The sequence below is a fragment of the Caretta caretta genome, chromosome 7, assembly GCF_965140235.1.
Source record: "Caretta caretta isolate rCarCar2 chromosome 7, rCarCar1.hap1, whole genome shotgun sequence".
Taxonomy (NCBI): domain Eukaryota; kingdom Metazoa; phylum Chordata; order Testudines; family Cheloniidae; genus Caretta; species Caretta caretta.
The window spans coordinates 50512557-50536913 of record NC_134212.1 but is presented as its reverse complement, the minus strand read 5'-3'; the positions used below and the strand labels follow the sequence as shown (position 1 = coordinate 50536913).

The window sequence follows — 24357 nt, the reverse complement described above, 5'->3', positions numbered from 1 at the left end:
AAAAGAGTTCCCTGATGTATGGCTTAAAAATAAACCAGAATGTGGTGGAATTGAGGCATGTGTTAAAATTCTGGGTGATAAAGTACCACCACAGAAACAGTGTAAATACCCACATACAGGAGGCAGGTATTGGAAAGATAATTGAATCATTAGAACAACAGGGAGTAACTGAAAAGGGAAATCTGGAATACAACAGCCCAGTTTGGCCCATATTAAAGGCCTCAGGAGACTGGAGAGGGACCCTATACCAAATTGATTGACCGTGGATTTTAGACAAATTAACAAAGCCACTTCCCCTATGGTACCAATAGGTTTCAGAGTAGCAGCCGTGTTAGTCTGTATTCGCAAAAAGAAAAGGAGTACTAGTGACACCTTAGAGACTAACCAATTTATTTGAGCATAAGCTTTCGTGAGCTACAGTTTGCATTCGATGAAGTGAGCTGTAGCTCACGAAAGCTTATGCTCAAATAAATTGGTTAGTCTCTAAGGTGCCACTAGTAATCCTCTTCTTATGGCACCAATAGTAGCAGATTTGCGTCACGTGATGGCAAGGATAAAAGGGATCCTTAAATGGTTCTCTGTAATAGACAGAGTTGGCATCGGGCTTTGTTGCAAGGATAGGTTCCTGGGTTAGTGTTTTTGTTGTGTGGTGTGTGGTTGCTGGAGGGTATTTGTTTCAGGTTGAGGGGCTGTCTGTAAGCGAGGACTGGTCTGTCTCCCAAGATCTGTGAGTGAGGGATCATTTTTCAGGATAGGTTGTAAAATCTTTGATGATGCGCTGGAGAAGTTTTATTCAAGTGACACCATCATAGGACCTAATCACATTAGCCACGCCATCAGGGGCTCGTTCACCTGCACATCTACCAATGTGATATATGCCATCATGTGCCAGCAGTGCCCCTCTGCCATGTACTTTGGCCAAACCAGACAGTCTCTATGCAAAGGAATAAATGGACACAAATCTGACATCAGGAATCATAACATTCAAAAACCAGTAGAACACTTCAACCTCTCTGGCCACTCAGTAAAAGATTTAAGGATGACAATTTTGCAACAGAAAAGCTTCAAAAACAGACTCCAACGAGGAACTGCTGAGCTTTAATTAATATGCAAACTAGACACCATTAACTTGGGTTTGAATAGAGACAGGAGTGGCTGGGTTATTACACATATCGATCTATGTCCCTAAGTTAAGTATCCTCACACCTTCTTGTCAACTGTCTAAATGGGCCATCTTGATTATCACTACAAAAGTTTTTTTCTCCTGCTGATAATAGCTCATTTTAACTAATTAGCCTCTCACAGTTTGTATGGCAACTTCCACCTTCTCTGGCTGTGTATATATATCTTCTTACTATATGTTCCATTCTATGTATCCGATGAAATGGGCTGTAGCCCATGACACCTTATGCTCTAATAAATTTGTTAGAGACTAAGGTGCCACAAGTACTCCTGTTCTTTTTGGCGGTTACAGACTAACACGGCTACTACTCTGAAAGAAGTCTTGAGGTCTTTCTGAGTGTAGCCTTCATTGATTTGAGATCTACCATACCATTCTCTCGCTAGAAGGGGAAACCCATAATGGCAGTAAAAAGGAACTTCATTAAAATATTCCCAAACTGGGTCTGTAAAAAGAGAGAGTGGGTGGACCAAATCTGGACACAATACTCCAGGTGTGCTGAATAGAGGGGAATAACCACTTCCCTCGATCTGCTGGCAATGCTCCTACTAATACAGCCCAATATGCCATTGACCTTCTTGGCAACGAGGGCACACTGCTGACTCATACCCAGCTTCTCGTCCACTGTAATCCCCAGGTCCTTTTCTGCAGAACTGCTTGCTTAGCCAGTCGGCCCCCAGCAGTACATGGGATTCTTCCTTCTTAAGTGCAGGACTCTGCACTTGTCCTTGTTGAACCTCATCAGATTTCTTTTGGCCCAAACCTCCAATTTGTCTAGGTCACTTTGGACCCTATCCCTACCCTCCAGCATATCTACCTCTCCCCCCAGTTTAGTGTCATCTGCGAATCTGCTGAGGGTGCAATTAATCACATAATCCAGATCATGGATAAAGATGTTGAAAAAAACCAGCCCCAGGACCGACCCCTGGGGCACTCCGCTTAATACTGGCTGCCAACTAGACATGGAGCTGTTAATCACTACCCGTTGAGCCCGACAATCTAGCCAGCTTTCTATCCACCTTATAGTCCATTCATCGAATCCATACTTTTTTAATTTGCTGGCAAGAATACTGTGGAAGACCATATCACAAGCTTTGCTAAAGTGAAGATATATCAAATCCACCGTGTCAGGGTTTCCTCCCCACTCTGAACTCTGGGGTACAGATATGAGGATCAGCATGAAAGACCCCCTAAGCTTATTTCTACCAGCTTAGGTTAAAACTTCCTCAAGGCACAAATCTTTTCCTTGTCCTTGGACGGTATTGCTGCCACCACCAAGTGATTTAGACCCGAATTCAGGAAAAGGGCCACTTGGAGTCCCTATTTCCCCAAAATACTCCCCCAAGTCCCTTCACCCCCTTTCCTGGGGAGGCTTGAGAATAATATACTAACCAATTGGTACAATGTGAGCACAGACCAAACCCCTTAGGTTTTAGGACACTAAAAATCAATCAGGTTCTTAAAAGAAGAATTTTATTACCCCCCCACTCCCCAAAAAAAGAAAAAAAAGTAAAAGAATCACACCTGCAAAAATCAGGATGGAAGGTAACTTTACAGGGTAATAAAAAGATCTGACACAGAGGATTCTCCTCTAGGCTCAGTTTCAAAATTACAAAAATCAGGAATAAAACTCCCTCTTAGCACAGGGAAAATTCACAAGCTAAAACAAAAGATAATCTAACGCATTTCATTGCCTTTACTTACAATTTCTGCAATTTAACTATCATTTCAGGTATGTTTTCAGAAGATGCCTTACCTGCTTCATCTCTCTCTCTATCCAGAAAGGGAACAAACAAAGAGAAAAGAAACAAAACCTCCCCCCCCAGATTTGAAAGTATGTTCTTTCCTTATTGGTCCTTTTGGTCAGGTGCCTACCAGGTAATTTGAGCTTCTTAACCCCTTACAGGTAAAGTGATTCTGTACCTCTGACCAGGAGGGATTTTATGTTACTGCATACATAAAGGTTGTTATCCTTGGCTTTATATTTATGACACACCACTTTCCCCATATCCACAGAGCCAGTTATCTCATCATAGAAGGCAATCAGGTTGGTCAGGCATGACTTTCCCTTGGTGAATCCATGTTGACTGTTCCTAATCACCTTCCTCTCCTCCAAGTGCTTCAAAATGGATTCCTTGAGGACCTGCTCATAGCCAAAGTTCTCAACATTGGGCTTAAGAGAAATGTTGAACACAATCTGAGTACCCTGAAGCCTATTTCTATAGCCTTGAACAAAATGCAGGGAAATAGCTGTTTTATTGCTGACACTGTTGAAATTTGGAAGGAAGTGAGTAAGATCTTAAAGAGAAATATGCAACAACAGTTAAATTACAAGCACTAAAAAAAAACCAAAAAAACCCCAAAACAAATGGGATAAGCACTATCTTCAGCTCATTTTCTTGCAAATATTCTCAATACTCAGTACCAGGGTCAAACCTCAACTGCTGAAGAAGAGGAGTTGGCTATGACATGGACATCCAGCAATCATCCCTCCATAATGCCAACAATAATAAACTTCACAGCTAAAGGTGAACCATTTAAGAAATATGTTTGCTGATGATGATTTATAGAAAGTCACATCAGCGAACTGGTGGATGTCAGTTAAGCACTTGGGTTCAGAGACTACTGAAGTGATGCTCTCACTTTTAACAGCAGTAGCTTCTTCTGCCGCAGTAGAAAGAATATTTTCTTCCTTTGGACTAATTCATTCCAAATTGAGAAATCATTTGGGACCTGAAAAAGCAGGAAAGCTTGTTTTTCTTTTCCAGATTATGAACAAACAGGACAATGAAGGTGAAGATGACTGAGTTAGCTGCAGAAGCCAATATTTTATGTTTCTCATGTTGACCTGGCTGAAATAGTTGATTTTTTTAAAATATTTCATTTAACTATTTTAAACAATTTTTAACAAAAACAAAACTTGATTTTAAAAAACTAGAATGTTCAACTAAAATAAAAAAATCATATACTTTGTTTGTTAAAATATTACAAGTTTGCTGTTGAAGAAAAAAATCCAGAATACATAACGTTGTTTTCGTTAAATAAAACAATTTAAATGTTTGTCTCTTGATGTTCTCCTCCTAAAACAACATGGCAAGAAAATTTTCCAAATATTAATGATGAATCTGTTGAATTGGAGATATTTATGAAATCACTGGGAGGTGAACTATCTGCTTCAATTGCCTTTGGTAAATGAAATTACGAAAAATCATTTGTTTTCTGATATAGCTGTACAAATAATCTGGAAAGTTTTCAAAATAAATCACTTTAAAAATGTATAGTGTGTACCTTCTAAAAATGAAACCTACATCTATCTCTGAGTTGTGAAGAATATGCATAAAGGTTATAACAGCCAACAAGAATGCACTTTTATGTAGAAATCCATGATTAAATCAAGTCTTCCTGACTAGTGATTTAAATCAATTTGATTTAAATCAAATCCACCCTTGCCCTTAGTGATTTGTTAGAACAGAAGATTGGACAGTGGATTGACTTGAACGTGTATATGGATTCAGATTTTACAGTACAAGGGTTGTTGTATTGGATTAGGACTTGGAAAAGAAATAATTGGGAAACAGCTAAAGGAAAAAGTCTAGTCCAAAAGGAGGACTGGAAGCAAAATTTATTATTGGTTAAAAAGGAATATAGGGAAACCAAAGATATGATGTGTTAGAAGAGGCCATCAAAAGCGAGAGGAGAGCAAGAAATTTTGGAATGATAAGGCTGATGCCTTGGACAAGACAGTGGCAAAGGAGCCTTTGAGAGTTGCTATAGTTACTAGAGCTCAGGCTATAGTGCAGGAGATTAAGCCGAGGAGAAATGGGGAAACTGGCGTTCACAGGGGATATGCAGTGAAAGCAGGTTTTAAGCTGAAAGCAGTTAGAGGGTTTTTTTCTCTGCTTGGGTGCCAGAGCAGAGACAAAAGGGAATTGTCTTTTGTGAACTGGAGTTTTCTCTACCTAAAGGCAGCGTAGTTAACCTCCTGCAGGGAAATTTACAAGTCTTCACAGACCTGAAGTTGCTTTTTACCGAAGAGCAACTAGAGGGGTTTTCTGCCCATTTGCCTGGAGACAAGGGTGTTAGGGTTTTTTTTTTTTGTTTTGTTTTGTTTTGGTTTGTTTTTTGGGGTTTTTTTTAGGATTTTTCTGTAGGCTGACAATCACTATCAGAGAATATAGGTATCATATTACAGCACAGCAAAATTTTGCAAGCCAAGTTTTTTGTTTCTTTGTTTGTTTTACTTCTAACTCTCGGGTTAGTTAAAAACAGAGAGGCAAAGATGACAGAAACCAAGACACAACACAAATTGGAGTTAGCCAGACTGGAGGCAGTGAAAGAGGCAGAAAAAAACCAAGAGGCTGCCCACAGGAGAGCTACGGAGGCAAGGGCCAAAGAACTGGAGGAGAAGGAAAAAGAAAGAAAGCATGCACTGGAGATGGAGAAGGCAAAGGCTCAACAGAATATACCAACAAACCCTAGCAATCCTTCTCCAGGTACCACTTCCCATCCCAGAAAGTTCCCCACCTACAAAGCAGGCACTGATACTGAGGCCTTCTTAGAAAACTTCGAAAGAGCCTGCCTTGGGTACAGCATCTGTACAGACCAATACATGGTAGAGCTGAGGCCGCAGCTCAGTGGACCCTTAGCTGAGGTGGTGGCTGAAATGCCTAAGGAACAAATGAACCGGGATGAACTGTTTAAAACCAAGGTGAGAGTCAGAATGGGGCTAACACCCAAGCATTCCTGTCGGTGGTTCAGAGCCCTAAGGTGGAAACCAGACGTGTCATTTACCCGACATGCCTACCACATTGTGAAACATTGGGATGCCTGGATATCAGGAGTAAGCATTAAATCTCCAGAGGATTTGCCCTTCCTAATGCAAATAGAGCAGTTCTTAAAGGGTGTTCCTGAGGAAATAGAAAGATACATCCTAGATGGGAAGCCCAAAACTGTAATCGAGGTGGGGGAGATTGGAGCCAAATGGGTGGAGGTGGCAGAAAAGAAAAAAACTGGTTGCTGTTGAAGCAGATACCAGAAGGGACAACCCCAGACCACACCCTACTACTGGGTGCAGCCCAAGGCCCCAACTACCCTCCAGGGAACCCTCCAGATACCTTATAGTCCCGCCACACCATTCTCCAGCAACCCACCTCGCCTCAGTGACCCGTCAGCTGGACAATGTTTTAAATGTAACGAGCTGGGGCATGTAAAGGCCAACTGACCCAAAAACCCCAACAGATTACAGTTCATTGCACCGGAATCACACCAGAGGTCCGCAGGCCCAGATATCTCCCAGATACCCTCGGAGCGGAGGGAAACTGTGACTGTGGGCGGGAACAAGGTCACCGCATAGAGGGGCACAAGTGTCAGCTATCCATGCTTCCTTAGTGGACCCCAATTTAATCAACCCAGAGATCCAAGTGACAATTCAACCCTTCAAGTCCAACTCTTTCAATTTGCCTATAGCGAAGTTGCCTGTCCAGTACAAGGGCTGCTTAGGAACATGGACTTTTGCAGTCCATCATGATTATCCCATCCCCATGCTGTTGGGAGAAGACTTGGCAAATCGTATGAAGCTAGCCAAGAGGGTGGGAATGGTCACCCGCAGCCAGGCTAAACCAGCCATCACACCTAGCTCTGTTCCAGAAACTTCTACCAGGACCCGGTCAGAGGTGATGGACCCGGACCCGAGGCCAATGTCTGCAACAGCAGTAGTGGATCCAGTCCCAGAGACCCAGACAGAGCCAGTCCCAGAACCAGAACCCAGATGCGGAACAACTAGCATCAGACCCATTGCCAGCACTGAACCCAGTACTTGCAACCCCAACACCAGAGGGCCCCACCAAACCTGAATCGGCAGCAGCCGATAACCCTACACCAGCTCATCCGGAGCCTGAACCCCAACATAGTGCACCAGCGGAGAGCGGTTCACGGTCAACGGAAACAGCCCCATCCCCTACATCGCTTCCAGAGGGACCAAGCATAAGTCCACAATCCAATGACGAACTAATGTCTCCAGCATCAAGGGAACAGTTCCAGACCGAATAGGAAGCAGATGAAAGCCTCCAGAGAGCTTGGACGGTGGCACGGAGCAACCCACCGCCTCTCAGCTCTTCTAATCAATCCAGATTTGTTGTAGAAAGAGGACTTTTATACAAGGAAACTCTTTCTGGTGGACACCAGGAAGACTGGCATCCTCAGAGACCATTGGTAGTTCCAACTAAGTATCGGGCCAAGCTCTTGAGCTTAGCCCACGATCATTCTAATGGCCATGCTGGGGCGAACAGGACCAAAGACCGTTTGGAGAGGTCATTCCACTGGGAGGGAATGGGCAAGGATGTTTCTACCTATGTCCGGTCTTGTGAGGTATGCCATAGAGTGGGAAAACCCCAAGACCAGGTCAAAGCCCCTCTCCAGCCACTCCCCATCATTGAAGTTCCATTTCAGTGAGTAGCTGTGGATATTCTGGGTCCTTTTCCGAAAAAGACACCCAGAGGAAAGCAGTACAAACTGACTTTCATGGATTTTGCCACCTAATGGCCAGAAGCAGTAGCTCTGAGCAACACCAGGGCTAAAAGTGTGTGCCAGGCACTAGCAGACATTTTTGCCAGGGTAGGTTGGCCCTCCGACATCCTCACAGATGCAGGAACTAATTTCCTGGCAGGAACTATGGAAAGCCTTTGGGAAGCTCATGGGGTAAAATCACTTGGTTGCCACTCCTTATCACCATCAAACAAATGGCCTGGTGGAGAAGTTTAATGGAACTTTGGGGGCCATGATACATAAATTCGTAAATGAGCACTCCAATGATTGGGACCTAGTGTTGCAGCAGTTGCTCTTTGCCTACAGAGCTGTACCACATCCCAGTTTATGGTTTTCACCATTTGAACTTGTATATGGCCGCGAGCTTAAGGGGCCATTACAGTTGGTGAAGCAGCAATGGGAGGGATTTACACCTTCTCCAGGAGCTAACATTCTGGACTTTGTAATCAACCTACAAAACACCCTCCGAACCTCTCTAGCCCTTGCGAAAGAAAACGTACAGGATGCTCAAAAAGAGCAAAAAGCCTGGTATGATAAACATGCCAGAGAGTGTTCCTTCAAAGTAGGGGACCAGGTCATGGTCTTGAAGGCACTCCAGGCCCATAAAATGGAAGAGTCATGGGAAGGGCCAGTCACGGTCCAAGAGCTCCTGGGAGCTGTTAATTATCTCATTGCGTTCCCCACCTCCAACTGAAAGCCTAAGGTGTACCATATTAATTCTCTAAAGTCCTTTTATTCCAGAGAATTAAAGGTTTGTCAGTTTACAGCCCAGGGAGGAGACTACGCCGAGTGGCCTGAAGGTGTCTACTATGAAGGGAAAAGTGCTGGTGGCGTGGAAGAGGTGAACCTCTCCATGACCCTTGGGCCTATGCAGCAACAGCAGATCAAGGAGCTGTGCCCTAGCTACATGCTGATGTTCTCAGCCACCCCAGGACTGACTGAACGGGCATACCACTCCATTGACACAGGTAATGCTCACCCAATTAAAGTCCAACCTTACCGGGTGTCTCCTCAAGCTAAAACTGCTATAGAACGGGAGATCCAGGATATGCTACAGATGGGTGTAATCCGCCCCTTTGGCGGTGCATGCGCATCTCCAGTGGTTCTAGTTCCCAAACCAGATGGGGAAATACGTTTTTGCATGGACTACCGTAACCTAAATGCTGTAACTCGCCCAGACAACTATCCAATGCCATGCACAGATGAACTATTAGAGAAACTGGGACAGGCCCAGTTCATCTCTACCTTGGACTTAAACAAGGGATACTGGCAGGTACCGCTGGATGAATCTGCCAAGGAAAGGTCAGCCTTCACCACCCATCTCGGGCTGTATGAATTTAATGTACTCCCTTTTGGGCTGCGGAATGCACCCACCACCTTCCAAAGACTTGTAGATGGTCTCCTAACGGGATTAGGAGAATATGCAGTCGCCTACCTTGAGGATGTGGCCATATTTTCGGATTCCTGGGCAGAACACCTGGAACATCTACAAAAAGTCTTCGAGCGCATAAGGGAGGCAGGACTAACGGTTAGGGCTTAAAAGTGTCAAATAGACCTAAACAGAGTGATTTACCTTGGACACCAGGTGGGTCAGTCAAGGAACTATCAACCCCCTACAGGCCAAAGTGGATGCTATCCAAAAGTGGCCTGTCCCAAAGTCAAAGAAACAGGTCCAATCCTTCTTAGGCTTGGCTGAATATTACAGGTGATTTGTACCGCAATACAGCCAAATCGCCGCCCCACTGACAGACCTAACCAAAAAGAAACAGCCAAATGCCATTCAGTGGACCGAAGTGTGTCAGAAGACCTTTAACCAGCTTAAAGCGACACTCATGTCTGACCCTGTGCTAAGGGCCCCAGACTTTGACAAACCGTTCCTAGTAACCACAGATGCGTCCGAGCTGGTGTGGGAGCAGTTTTAATGCAGGAAGGACCGGATCAAGAATTCCTCCCTGTAGTGTTTCTCAGCAAGAAGCTGTCTGAGAGGGAAAGCAACTGGTCAGTCAGTGAAAAAGAATGTTACACCATTGTCTACGCTCTGGAAAAGCTACGCCCACATGTTTGGGGACGGCGTTTCCACCTGCAAACCAACCATGCTGCATACAGTGGCTTCATACCGCCACGGGAAATAACAAAAAACTTCTTCGGTGGAGATTAGCTCTCCAAGATTTTGATTTCGACATCCAACACATCTCAGGAGCTTCTAACAAAGTAGCTGATGCTCTCTCCCGTGAAAGCTTCCCGGAATCAACTGGTTAAAATCATCCTTGAGATGTGGAAAATATTGTTAGTCTTTATATACTTGGTAGTATATTTAGAGATGCATGTGTCTTATTAACTCTGTTTTCTCCAAGAGCTCCAGGAAGAAATCACAGCCAGCGTTTCACCCTATCTGTGATTTGGGGAGGCGTGTCATAAATATAAAGGGAAGGGTAAACACCTTTAAAATCCCTCCTGGCCAGAGGAAAAACCCTTTCACCTGTAAAGGGTTAAGAAGCTCGGATAACCTCGCTGGCACCTGACCAAAATGACCAATGAGGCGACAAGATATTTTCAAAAGCTGGGGGCGGGGGGGGGAGAAACAAAGGCTCTCTCTGTCTGTGTGATGCTTTTACCGGGGACAGAACAGGAATGGAGTCTTAGAACTTAGTAAGTAATCTAGCGAGATATGCATTAGATTCTGATGTCTTTAAATGGCTGAGAAAATAAGCTGTACTGAATGGGATATAGATTCCTGGTTTTGTGTCTTTTTGTAACTTAAGGTTTTGCCTAGAGGGATTCTCTATGTTTTGAATCTGATTACCCTGTAAGGTATTTACCATCCTGATTTTACAGAGGTGATTCTTTTATCTTTTCTTTAATTAAAATTCTTCTTTTAAGAACCTGATTGCTTTTTCTTTGTTCTTAAGATCCAAAGGTTTGGGTCTGTGTTCACCTATGCAAATTGGTGAGGATTTTTATCAAACCTTCCCCAGGAAAGGAAGTGTAAGGTTTGGGAGTATTTTGGGGGGAAGAGACATTTCCAAACGAGCTCTTTCCCAATTATATACCTGTTAGACTTTTGGTGGTGGCAGCGACAAATGTCCAAGGGCAAAAGGTAAAATAGTTTGTACCTTGGGGAAGTTTTAACCTAAGCTGGTAAAAGTAAGCTTAGGAGGTTTTCATGCAGGTCCCCACATCTGTACCCCAGAGTTCAGAGTGGGGAAGGAAACTTGACAGGTGCCAACAAGGTTATTTGAACTACTTAACCCCTTACAGGTAAGGCGATTCAGTACAGCTGCCAAGGAGGGATTTTATGCTACCCTTCTCTCTATATTTATAAAAGAGTATTACATACCAACACTGCGTCCGGTATCTGTCTACTTCCCCATGCTGTAGAAAGACCTCTATTGTGAGCCTAACCAATTACTATAAAGAAACATGCAGCTGGCATAAGTATCATATAACTTTCTATGCAAGAAATAGTAGTCCTCCTAACCTCTCCTTTTCCAAAGAAGAAATATTGAAAGCAATGAGGCCTTATATGACGCAACAACATTTAGAAACTAAAATTTCTGTTAGTGAAGTGGGAATCCACAGGAATCACTGGCTGATCACTGAAATTATGGGGACAATTTTCAAAATTACTTATGTGACTTAGGAGCCCAACTCCCCATAGCTTTCAAAGGTATTTGGGTTCCTAACTCACATAAGCACTTTTGAACATTTTACCTTAAATCATAAGATTTTATTATTTTCTATTACCTGGGAAAATTTTATAGATACTAATAATCTCAATTCTGTATCTCCTGAATAGCTACAAAAGTACATTTACCTTGTTCTTTCAGCTACAAATTTACATGTACCCATAATTAAAGTCATAGATAAATAAGACTGACCAGGTGTTTCAAGGAGTCCCACACACCAGCATGTCCTCAGCATTGCATCACTCAGCTATTTCAAACACTGCCAAATCTGCCCCCGGGAATCTCATGCTTACAATTTTACACAGCCCACATCAGACACCTTTGGTGAAACACTTTACAAGTAGACATTAACTTGCAAATGATTATTCTCACTTATCTCCCTCCTAGTCAGAAGAAAATATCTGCTTCCAATTCTGTCAGGCATTCACAGCCAAAAACTATCACCTGTATCACTCAGAATCTGAAATATTCAGCATTCAAATACTTGTTCTGCCACCGGTCACCACCTCATGAAGATCCCTATATGGTATAGCCCTTCACACCTATGACATATCTATGCAAGTGGAACTAACCTGAGTCAGGAAATCCATGACCTGGGTGGTGGTGAAGAAGAATCTAGATGGAAACTGTACCTCCATGAAGGTCTAAGCTTTTCCCTTATAAACGCTTCCCATTCTTTCTCTACAGTCCTCAGATCACTACAACCATCCACTGATTAGCCAACAGCATCACTGTTAAAGAACAAGGATGTTAATCTGTCATGAACCTGGAAGATGAGGATGCAACCTCAAGGCTCAGAGCATGCAAGACAGCCTGAAATTTGAACTATTTGGCAGCACATAATGTTTCCTCAGAACACCAACTTGACTGTTTCCCATGATTCCTAAAAACACCAAAGGTGATCTGGGGTTAGAGCCATCTTACTAGCTACCTCCGGAGCCAAAAATTTCAGGCTGAAAAACTGAAATAAATGAAGCAATTACCTCAGTGAGATGGGGGTTGGGGTTGAATCCACACTGGTTGCAGACCTTGTTGTGACACTGTGTACAAGTGTTGAAGTTTGGCTGATTAGGAGAGGAAGTGAGTTCTGTTGTCTTGCATATCGGACAGAGAGTGCTGCTTGGAAGGGGTGCGATTTGTGGGACAGAATAAGGTGAGGTAGGGGTGCTGCCTCGATCTGGTGATACAGAGGGAGATCGTCCTGATCTCTGAATTCTGGCGTCCACCTGGAGCATCCTCCTAGGTCCATCTGATTGTTGGCTGGCGTGTCCATGGCTCAGCATCTCTCTTGTGCTTTCATGGGTCTGGGCAGACTGTTTAAGGGATGGGGAAGCTGATCTCTCTCCAACAGGGAGATCCGACTGAGCCGGTCTTCTTGGTGTGCTGAAATATCATTAAAAAACATGTATGTAAACCAAGTTTTAGAGGATTCGATGATTACAGCCAATTCTGAAAATGCAATACATGACAAAAATGGCAAACTTTCATGTACCAAGGCCACTGTAGACATAATGAAGCAATCCTTCAACTCAGTAGCAATTTAAGACTCTCAGTACCTTGCAGGATGAGATCAAAGTAAATTTCACATACTTTAAACCTTCTCTCTATACTTGGGCTACTCTGTGTGTTCTAAGAGGAATCTTGGGGTATCACCACAACGTTTCATGGAAAACATGAGAAGTACGCAGCAGACTGCCAGGAGAGGGCTTAGCGCTTTTCCAACATCAGTTGATGAATTCACAATGCAGCACTGGCTTCAGTTTCCAGGAACACTAATGGCCTGGTCATTCCTGCTGAGCTGATAGCCAACACTCACCCAACTATCTCCTCAAAACTGACTTTTGCAACACCTTGTACTAAGAGAAAATAGAAAAACAGAAGTCTATAAAAGAGCAAAATGCTGATAGTTCAAAAATAATGGTCCTGATTGTCTACTCTGCTAGATCCACTGGACAAAGGAGAGTGGGAAGGCAGTCAAACAGCTGGTTATGGCTCCTTGATTCTCAAGCTGCCCCAGCATAAATCATAAATTACAGCAGACAAAGACCTGCTCTCACTTTACACCAACCTGGCTATGATTCCCAAGGGACCACATGCCAGTGGAAAACTGGCAGAGTGCAGGCACGTGCCATCCTGCCCCAGACACATCACCTATGCTGGGTGAGGAGCAGTTGGCATAGGAGCTGGCCAGGCTGCTGTACATCGTTTCTGTACAAAATTTCACTTTTATGTTGAGGAGTGTCTCTTTAAATGCAACGTTCTGATCCAATCAGCATCAAAGACTGGAAAGGCTTAAAACCACCAAGATTTGTTTGCCAATTACATTAAAGTTCAAAACATATATGCATAAAAAAAATAGTCTTAACCAAGAAGATTAGCACATACCTTGAAGAACTTACTGTAGAGGCCTAATAAGAAAAAGACAGCAAAAAATCTAAATGTGAGAACCTCCTATTGTTTCAGTTTAACTCTAAAATCAAATATAAAGTTTATCCAGGTAGAAGTGGAATAACCTACAGTAGACGTAATTTCACATTCCATCAGAGGAATAATATAGTAAAACTGAATTTTTCTTTACATTGACTTTAAGAACTTTTTTCCCCCTCAAATGAAGTGCTTCATATTATCAGATGAAATCTTTTATTTCCCTTACTCCTCTTTTGAAACTACTGTCTCCTTAAGAGTTTATTAGTGTTCTTTAAATCTCAAGTATTCCCATTTCAAAATTCAGGACTTCACACACCTGAAACTGGAGTATTCTCTTTAGAAGACTAACAAAAAGAATTAGTTAAGTGTTTTCTTATATCTCCAGCAGCAATCTGCTCCTTTTCCTGAAATCAGAGTAATAACAGCCACAGCATGTTCACTGTTGTAAATAATTCCCTCTTGCAATCTTCATCCTTTCATGGAAATTAAATACTACAGTATCTCTTTTTCCTCATTAAATTTAAAATTCTGAATAAAGAAGCAGGCTACAGATTGTACCAGACGAAATAAAGAGGTTACATTATTAAAACTTAACACTCATTCTGACAACTGCAAGAGGCCTTTCCCCCAATCAAATAAATACAAAATAAATATTCACATGATTTCTTGTCACTCTGAAAATCTTTATGCAATCCCAGATTGCTTTGCTCTTCTCTTTGTTGCATATATATTTTGGTAAGGAAGCAGCCACAATGGCATTCTTCCATATTCTACTTGCCAGACTACATGTAGTCCTTAAAAAGTTCCTTCCAGTTTTAGGAAGAGTAAAGTTTTCAGAAACACTCCCTCCACTTGAAATGAGAAACATCAGTTGTTGCAGTAATACCTCTAGAATCAGAGGGAACTTACTTAGTACGCCCTGTATACTTCCTTTTGAAATATGCTTTGCTGACTTTTTAATCACAAAACCAAGACTTGTACGGTTAATGGGACCAGTTAGTGTTACTAAACCGAGAACACATTGGCGGTGGGTATCATAGGCTGGGGTAGGCTGAGCCTCCCCAAACAGCCTGGCATGGCCCCACCCACACTCCACCCCCAGACTCCCTCCTGCAGTTGCTCTTCCATGGCCCAGGCTGGCTGGGGCCACACCACCCATCTGGCCCCCGGGGCTGGGACTGTGCCGCCCGGGGCTGGGAGCTCAGCAGCTGCGCTGCCCGGCCACCTGCCACTCCGGGGCTGGGGGAGCTCGGGCAGCCCGGGGCTAGATGGACCATTGATCTGACCCAGCATGGCCATTCTTATGTAAAGTCGTTCTAATTCACTCATCTAACAATAGAAAACAGAGCTAAACCTATGTTTCTTTCTTGCTCATTTACTGACCTCCAAGGACTAAAGGGCTTGTAAAGCAGATGACTAAGGCCTTGCCAGCAGTAGTGGTGAAATAATATCTGACTCATCATCTTGTGAAACTTCAACAACTATTTCCTTGCTTGCATCCTTAGGATTCTCATAGGTCATCTCTGGTTGAACTCACATAGCTAATCATACACTGGACCTGGTCTTTGGATGAACGTCAACCTAGACGATATTAGCAACCCAGCCACTGTCTTAGAACCAAATCCCAACCCAGACCATCACCTTATTAAGGTAATGGTCAGCACTCTCCCCACTCCCACACAACTAGAACACCCCATGGTACTGGATCATCCACAAAGGCTCATGGGCCCCATCAAATTCCAAAACATGCTGAAGGACAGCAGCACTCTAATTACAGAAAAAGACACTAGATCCTCAGCCTATCACTATCATCATACTCTAACCCCCCTTTAAAAAAAGGGGAAGGAGGAGGATCCTGGGAACTACAGGCCAGTCAGCCTCACCTCAGTCCCCGGAAAAATCATGGAACAGGTCCTCAAGGAATCAATTCTGAAGCACTTAGAGGAGAGGAAGGTGATCAGGAACAGTCAGCATGGATTCACGAAGGGCAAGTCATGCCTGACTAATCTAATTGCCTTCTATGACGAGATAACTGGCTCTGTGGATGAGGGGAAAGCGGTGGACGTGTTGCTTGACTTTAGCAAAGCTTTTGACACGGTCTCCCACAGTATTCTTGCCAGCAAGTTAAAGAAGTATGGGCTAGATGAATGGACTATAAGGTGGATAGAAAGTTGGCTAGATTGTCGGGCTCAACGGGTAGTCATCAATGGCTCCATGTGTAATTGGCTGCCGGTATCAAGTGGAGTGCCCCAAGGGTCGGTCCTCGGGCCGGTTTTGATCAATATCTTCCTTAATGATCTGGAGGATGGTGTGGATTTGCACCCTCAGCAAGTTTGCAGATGACACTAAACTGGGAGGAGAGGTAGATACACTGGAGGGTAGAGATTGGATACTGAGGGACCTACACAAATTAGAGGATTGGGCCAATAGAAATCTGATGAGGTTCAACAAGGACAAGGACAAGTGCAGAGTCCTGCACTTAGGACAGAAGAATCCCATGCACCGCTACAGACTAGGGACCGAATGGCTCGGCAGCAGTTCTGCAGAAAAGGACCTAGGGGGTACAGTGGACGAGAAGCTGGACATCAGTCAACAGTGTGCCCTTGTTGCCAAGAAGGCCAATGGCATTTTGGGATGTATATGTAGGGGCATTGCCAGCAGATCAAGGGATATGATCGTACCCCTCTATTCGACATTGGTGAGGCCTCATCTGGAGTACTGTGTCCAGTTTTGGGCCCCACACTACAAGAAGGATGTGGAAAAATTGGAAAGAGTCCAGCAGAGGGCAACAAAAATGATTAGGGGACTGGAACACATGACTTATGAGGAGAGGCTGAGGGAACTGGGATTGTTTAGTCTGCAGAAGAGAAGAATGAGGGGGGATTTGATAGCTGCTTTCAACTACCTGAAAGGGGGTTCCAAAGAGGATGGATCTAGACTGTTCTAAGTGGTAGCTGATGACAGAACAAGGAGTAATGGTCTCAAGTTGCAGTGGGGGAGGTTTAGGTTGGATATTAGGAAAAACGTTTTCACTAGGAGGGTGGTGAAACACTGGAATGCGTTACCTAGGGAGGTGGTGGAATCTCCTTCCTTAGGAATTTTTAAGGTCAGGCTTGACAAAGCCCTGGCTGGGGTGATTTAGTTGGGGATTGGTCCTGCTTTGGGCAGGGGGTTGGACTAGATGACCTCCTGAGGTCCCTTCTAACCCTGATATTCTATGATTCTATGATTGACACACTAGCCCCCAATCACCCATACAGATCTCCTTGGTCTTCTGACACCACTGGCCAGAGGAAGAGAGGAATGAGTGATCTCCTGGCGTTGTTGAATGGAGGGCACACATCCATTCTCATCCTCCTCCTGTGTAGGATTCAACACTGTCAGCCATAAAATACTGCTATCTCACCTGAGAGTGGTGGCAGGATTCCAGGGGAATGAGCTATAAAGCCTTGAGTACTTTTTGGAGGGATGCACCCAAAGAGTAAGGATGGGAAACTGCACCTCTACCATTAACCCCCCCCTCAGTCCCATTCAAGATGGGAAGCCTCCTGATTCATACTGAAAAAGTAGGGCAATCAGCTAGTTTTCTTAGGTGCATGTACACGAACGCAAGAAGCCTGGGAAACAAGCAGGAAGAATTGGAAGTCCTGGCACAATCAAGGATCTATGAAGTGATTGGAACAACAGAAACTTGGTCGGGCAGTTCACATGACTGGAGCACTGTCATGGATGCGTATAAACTGTTTAGGAAGGACAGGTACAGGAGGAAAGGTGGAGGAGTTTCACTGTACGTAAGAGAACAGTATGATTGCTCAGAGCTCCAGTTTGAAACTGGAGAAAAAGCCTGTTGAGAGTCTATGCGTTAAGTTTAGAGGCGAGAGCAACAAGGGTGATGTCATGGTGGGCATGTGCTATAGACCACCAGATCAGAAGGATGAGGTAGACGAGGCTTTCTTCGAACAAGTAGCTGAAGTCTCCAGATCACAGGCACTGGTTCTAATGGGGGATTTCAATCACCCTGACGTGCTGGGAGAGCAATACAGCAGTGCACAGACAATCCAGGAAGTTTTTGGAGAGTGTTGGGGACAACTTCCTGGTACAAGTGCTGGAGGAACTGACTAGGGGCCGTACTCCTTGACCTGCTTACAAACAGGGAAGAATTAATTGGTAGGGGAAGTAGAAGTGGGTGGCAACCTAGGCAGCAGTGACCAATGGATGGTTGAGTTCAGGATCCTGACAAAAGGAAGAAAGGAGAGTGCAAAATACGGACCCTGGACTTCAGAAAAGCAGACTTAGGCTCCCTTAGGGAACTGATGGGCAGGATCCCCTGGAAGGCTAATATGAGGGGGCAAGAAGTCCAGGAGAGCTGGCTGTATTTTAAAGAAGCCTCATTGGTTTGTTCCTGTGCCCGCATTCCGAAGTGCAGAAAGAATAGCAAATATGGCAGGCAACCAGCTTGGCTTAACAGTGAAATCTTCGGTGAGCTTAAACTCAAAAAGGAAGCTTACAAGAAGTGGAAATTTGGACAGATTACTACGGAGGAGTATAAAAATATTGCTAGAGCATGCAGAGGTGTAACCAGGAAGGCCAAGGCATGACTGGAGTTGCAGCTAGCAAGGGATGTGAAGGGTAACAAGAACGGTTTCTACAGGTATGTTAGCAACAAGAAGAAGGTCAGAGAAAGTGTGGGACCGTTACTGAATGCAGGAGGCAACATAGTGCCAAATGATGTGGAAAAAGCTGAAGTACTCAATGCTTTTTTTGCCTCGGTCTTCACAGACAAGGGCAGCTCCCAGACTGCTGCACTGGGCAACACAGCATGGGGAGTAAGTGAGCAGCCCTCAGTGGTGAAAGAACAGGTTAAGGACTATTTAGAAAAGATGGACATGCACACGTCCATGGGTCCAGATCTAATGCATCCAAGGGTACTGAGGGAGTTGGCTGATGTGATTGCAGAGCCATTGGCCATCATCTTTGAAAATTTGTGGCGATTGGGGGAGGTCCCCGACAACTGGAAAAAGGCAAATATAGTGCCCATATTTTAAAATATGGGAAGAAAGAGAACCTGAGGAACTACATGAACTACAAATCATGGAGCAGGTCCTCAAGGAATCCATTTTGAAGCACTTGCAGGAGAGGAAGGTGATCAAGAACAGTCAATGCAGATTCACCAAGGCAAGTCATGCCTGACCAACCTGATTGCCTTCTATGATGAGATAACTGGCTCTGTGGATATGGGGAAAGCGGATGATGTGATATATCTTGACTTTAGTAAAGCTTTCAATATGGTCTCCCACAGTATTCTTGCCAGCAAGTTAAAAAAGCTTGGACTGGATGAATGGACTATAAGGTGGGTAGAAAGTTGGCTAGATTGTCGGGCTTAATGAATAGTGATAAACGGCTCAATATCTAGTTGGCAGCTGGTATCAAGCTGAGTGCCCCAGGGGTCGGTCCTGGGGTCAGTTTTGTTCAACATCTTTATCAGTGATCTGGATGATGGGCTGCCGTGGTGTTTTCCCGGCCACAGGGATGTTAAATGTAATTATATTATGGTCACTATTACCAAGCAGTTCAGCTACATTCACCACCTGAACCAGATCCTGTGCTTCATGTAGGACTAAATCAAGAATCGCCTTTAATCTTTTGAGTTTCAGGACTAACTGCTCCAAGAAGCAGCCATTTAAGGTGTCATCAAGAAACTATCTCTGCATCCCGTCCTGAGGTGACATGTACCCAGTCAATATGGGGATTGTTGAAATCCCCCATCATTACTGAGGTTTTTATTTTTATAGCCTCTCTAATCTCCCTGTGCATTTCACAGTCAGTATCACCATCCTGGTCAAGTGGTCGGTAGTATGTCCCTACTGCTATATTCTTATTATTCAAGAATGGAATTACTATCCATAGAAATTCTACAGTACAGTTTGGTTCATTTAAGATTTTACTTGATTTGATTCTATGCTTTCTTTCATGTTGCAGCAGTACAGACACTAGACTGGTACTCATAGGCAAGGGGAGACTAATGTAGATCAAGGATAACATGGCAATGCACAACAGAAGCCACAAAAAGTTATCAAAATGACATAGGAAGAAACTAAGACTGCAGGAGGAGACTGGCAAAGATGGAAGGCAGTAGTGAAGGTTCTATGCTCCACATGCAATACTGCAACATGAAAACGCGGAACCTAGGTGCCCCAAACACAGTTCATGGCCTCACTATGGCAGGCACTGTACAAGCACACAGCAAGAAGAGTCCCAATCCTGAAAATTGTGAGTTAGCTAAGAGATCATAAGCACTGATGTAAACTGTGCTTTCCTCAGCTTCCTTCAGTCTCACTTGTACCATACTCTCCCTCTTATAATTTGCACTTAATATTGATCTCATCTGATTTACAGAGCTGTAACTAATATAAATGGATTTAGGTCAGATTTACACCAGTGTAAATAAGTTCAGAATTTAGCCCCAAGTTTCATCCTTCCACATGTGCTCTCTATATTATTTAAAAACATTTCAGATTATATTTAGCTTCAACCTTCACACTTTACTATTATGCTTTTGTTTCCTAAACATTTATAACTTTGTTACTTTCTCCCCAACTTTATGAGGAAAAAAACCAGTAACATTTTATTTACATTTCTAAAGCAATTAACATGACACTTACAAACCCTTATTGTCTTATGAGTACTTCTATTGAACTAAATGGGACTACTCATTCAAAAACTACTCATGTGAGTTAGAGCTCAATCCTCTACACCTTGATTCCCATAAGTAGTCCTCAGCCTCACTGAACTATTCAGACAGCTTGAATTTGCAGCAAGCTCCTAGTGATTACACAGTGGCTTAAACATTTGACAGCTTGGGTCTAGCTGGAATCTTTAATATAAAACTGAACGTCACCAAAAAGCCTAAAAATATATTATTGTTAGTGCTAATGTTATAAAACATTGTTCAAATATTACTTTTAGAATGCTATTTTTCTTTAGCACCCTCTTGCTGCCTTCTGAAGTCCAGCACAAATTAGTTGACAACACAATGCATAATTTCAAACAATCTAAATATCAAAATTAATATCCCAATCCAACCTAGTAGCTTATATGCTATAAAGCAAGTAGCAAAAATTACACTTCAGAACAGTGCATCCTACTGTTTAAAATGACTCATCTATGGCTTCAGATGATTTAATTTAGAGCAGTGGTTCTTAACCTTTACTACACCCTTTGGTTCTCAAAATATGTTCTTGCACCCCTTATCAAAAATCGTTGAAGAACGTCAGTTCTTTAACCTAGATATACCATAACTATAGAATGAAAGAGATAGAATTACACCTCTACCGCGATATAACGTGACCTGATATAAGGCGGGTTCGCATACAACGTGGTAAAGCTCTGACACAGTGGCAGAAGTGGAGCAGCCCGGCCCCAGCCCACTCCACTCCGGCAGCTCCCAGCCACGGCGCTCCGCTTCCCGCCACAGGTGAGTGCAGGACCTTTCCCCAACCCCACCTCCAGCGACACAGCTGGGGCCGGGGCAAGGAAAGCGGAGCGGGCTGGGACCACATCGCTCCGCTTCCCGCCACCGGTGAATGCGGAGGGCGTCCTTTCCCCAACCTCCCCACACTCACCAGTGGCAGGAAGCGGAACAGTCCAGCCCCAGCCTGCTCCACTCCGCCAACACCCAGCCGCGGAGCTCCGCTTCCCGCCACAGCTGAGTATGGGTGGGTGTCCGTTGCTCAAATTCCCGCCGCTGCCGGTGAGGGCCTGTCAGGGGGCAGGGTGTGTAGATAGATGTCAGGGGACAGGGAGCAGGGGGGTTGGGTATCAGGTGCGGTCTTGGGGATGATTAGGGATGGGGGTCTCTGGAGGGGGCGGTCCGGGAACAAGGAACAGGGTGGGCCAAAGCAAGTTCAATATAACGCTGTCTCACCTATAATGCAGTGAGATTTTTTGTCTCCTGAGGACCGCATAATATCGGGGTAGAGGTGTATATATGTATTCAAACAAAGCCAAGGCACTGCCACATCATCATCTGCGCATGCATCAAGAAATACCCCACAACATGTACGCTGTATTTTGTAGAGAGATAATTTCACTACAATTAGCTTAAAAACTTGAAAATAATTTTTGTCTATTACAGTAATCGTTAAAAAAATGTATAAAGTTAATAAATACATAGGTTTGCGGAAACAAAGTAATTGTTACATGCCTGTGCTTAATTTGTGTTTTCAATTATTTGCCTGCTAAAAAATCTGGCATGTCTCGCACCCCCCAGAAAGGGTATCTCGCACCCCCAAGGGGTGCGTGCACCCGAGGTTAAGAACCTGGTTTAGAGAACTGATTTAGAGAAAATATTTAAAGATTGCATGTTCCATTTTGCTTGTTTTGCCTTTTTGGATTTCTCAATTTCCCTTCCACCAGGTTTTTAAAAATTGATGTTTCCAATGGAAATAAGGCATGAATTTTTAACAGTGAGAGTAATTAACTATTTGAACAATTTACCCAGGGTGATGGTGGATTCTCCACCACTGACACATTTTAAATCAAGACTGGATGCTTGAGGAATTATTTTGAGGAAGCTGTATGGCCTGTGTTATACAGGAAGTCAAACTAGAGGATCACAATGCTCCTTTCCAGCCCTGGAATCTATCAGTATGAATACAGTAGAACCTCAGCAGAACCTTACTAACATCTGGGGAATGGAGGTTATTCATAACTCTGAAATGTACATAACTTTGAACAAAACACCTGAGCTACATTGAAGTGACTGGATTAACAGCTGATGAGTTATAGCTTCTTCAGCTCTACTGCATTATTCTAACTTGAGCATCAGCAGCACTTTAGCTTCAGCCCCCCACTCCCCCCAAACCAGCTAGCTCAAGCTTAAAGCACAACTTAACTTGAAACGGAGATTTGTGTGTGTGTGTGTATGGGAGTCAGATTAGGGGAAAGTTATTGCTTCTGCTAATGGTGCAGGGAAGACGAGCCCTGAGAAGAGCCACACGGACAAATCCCAGGGACTTCCTCAAAGTGCATCTCCCCCCTCATTGCAGAGTGGGATGAAGTAGAAGCCCCTCTTTGTCTTCATGCTCTCCCCACCCCTGACATCTATGTTCCTTCCCATCTCCCATTTAAATGGCTGCAGTGCCTAGCATTTCAGTTCCGCATGGTATGTAGGGAGAACCAAGAACTGGGTGAGGGGGGTGCCTGGGGATGTGGGGAGGCAGAGAGGTGATCAGGGCTATACGAGCCCGGATAGCTGGAAAATACAGTGAGTCTCCTCTGATACGACAGCTTCCCTCCCCCACCTACCTCCCAGGCCCCCAACCTGCCCTCAATTCCCAGGCCCCTGCATCCCACATCGCTGCCTATTCCAAGGGTGGGCAGCCCTTTCAGGGGCAGTCACATAAACAGAGCAGACATGTAGTCAGGGACATGTGGCAAATAGGTCTGGACAAAAAAAATTAAACAAAACATTACCATAAGAAAACAGTTTTGTCAAAATTTAAATTTTCCATTGGAAAAGAGAGATTTTGGCAGAATTTTCCACGGGGGGAGGGGGGGGGGAATCTACATTTTTCTGAACTTTTTTGTTCAGAAAAAGTTTTTATATTTTGCCTTTTCATCCAGAATCAGGTTCATCAGATTCCAAAATATTGGAATTTCCAACAGGCTGGAAAGTGAGGGTGGGTTTATCAGCTTTTGTGGAGAAGCCATAGAGTGGAGGAAGAGGACTGTGTTAGTGACTTTTAGCTGGAAGGAGACTGGTGCTTCTGCACTGAGCCAGCAGTAGCTGAAGAGCTTTGCAACGCTGCTCCAGAGCCATCATAGCAGCATTGCCATTCAAAGCGCTAAGGCACTTGGCTTCCTGAGGTGACATTACCTTGAAATGTAGGCATCCTTAGGAAATTTTTAGATTTCTAGATTTTAGATTCTATGGAGAATCCTTCAAGAGACAGAGAGTCAGTGAAAAGAAACTAGGCACTCCCTCTCCAGGCCACCCAGACACTCCTGTTAGCCCACAGTCATTCCAAAGCCCTACTCACTGCCCTCAAAGTCTGATTCATTCTGCCACCACGCACACTACAAACATCCCACTCACCTCTTCCATGGTCCCCCAGAGACCACCCCTCCATACCTTCTGACACTCAACTGGCCCCCTGGCTCACCCAGTTGATGCATAAGGGAGACAGACTGGCAGAATCAGAGAATAGAAATAGCTGGGAGACCTGAGCAGTTCCATTAGCTAATCTTGGTGTAAATCTATGAGGGTGGCCTGAATAAGGAGGATAGCTGCATGTGTGTTTAATTTTAAAATTTCAAAAACAGACTATATCTATGTTATCACTCAGAGAGAGAGAGAGAGAAGAAAAGGGGGGGGGAGACAAGAATTAAGGGTCTATGATTGCTTAGCTAGAGGAACTCAAAGACATGAGGAAAATAGGGCAAAATTTCAAAAGGAGCATTTTAAAAGGTTTGCTCTTCAACAGTCAGTAACAATTTTAATAAGAAAACTATATAGAAAAT

General features: G+C 43.9%; 1 protein-coding gene across 3 annotated transcripts in view; it reads right to left on the bottom strand.

Annotated features, from left to right (window-relative positions):
- LOC125639456 (protein bassoon) overlaps nucleotides 1-24357 on the bottom strand; it is a 169517-nt gene that overhangs the window by 142512 nt on the left and 2648 nt on the right. For all 3 annotated transcript variants that reach the window (XR_012669310.1, XR_012669309.1, XM_048856568.2), the window contains exon 2: nucleotides 12393-12792. Coding sequence is in view for 1 of the 3 variants with exons in the window: in XM_048856568.2 (XP_048712525.1) it covers nucleotides 12393-12792 (400 nt within the window). In the remaining 2 variants the exon portion in view is untranslated. The remainder of the gene's footprint in view (nucleotides 1-12392; nucleotides 12793-24357) is intronic.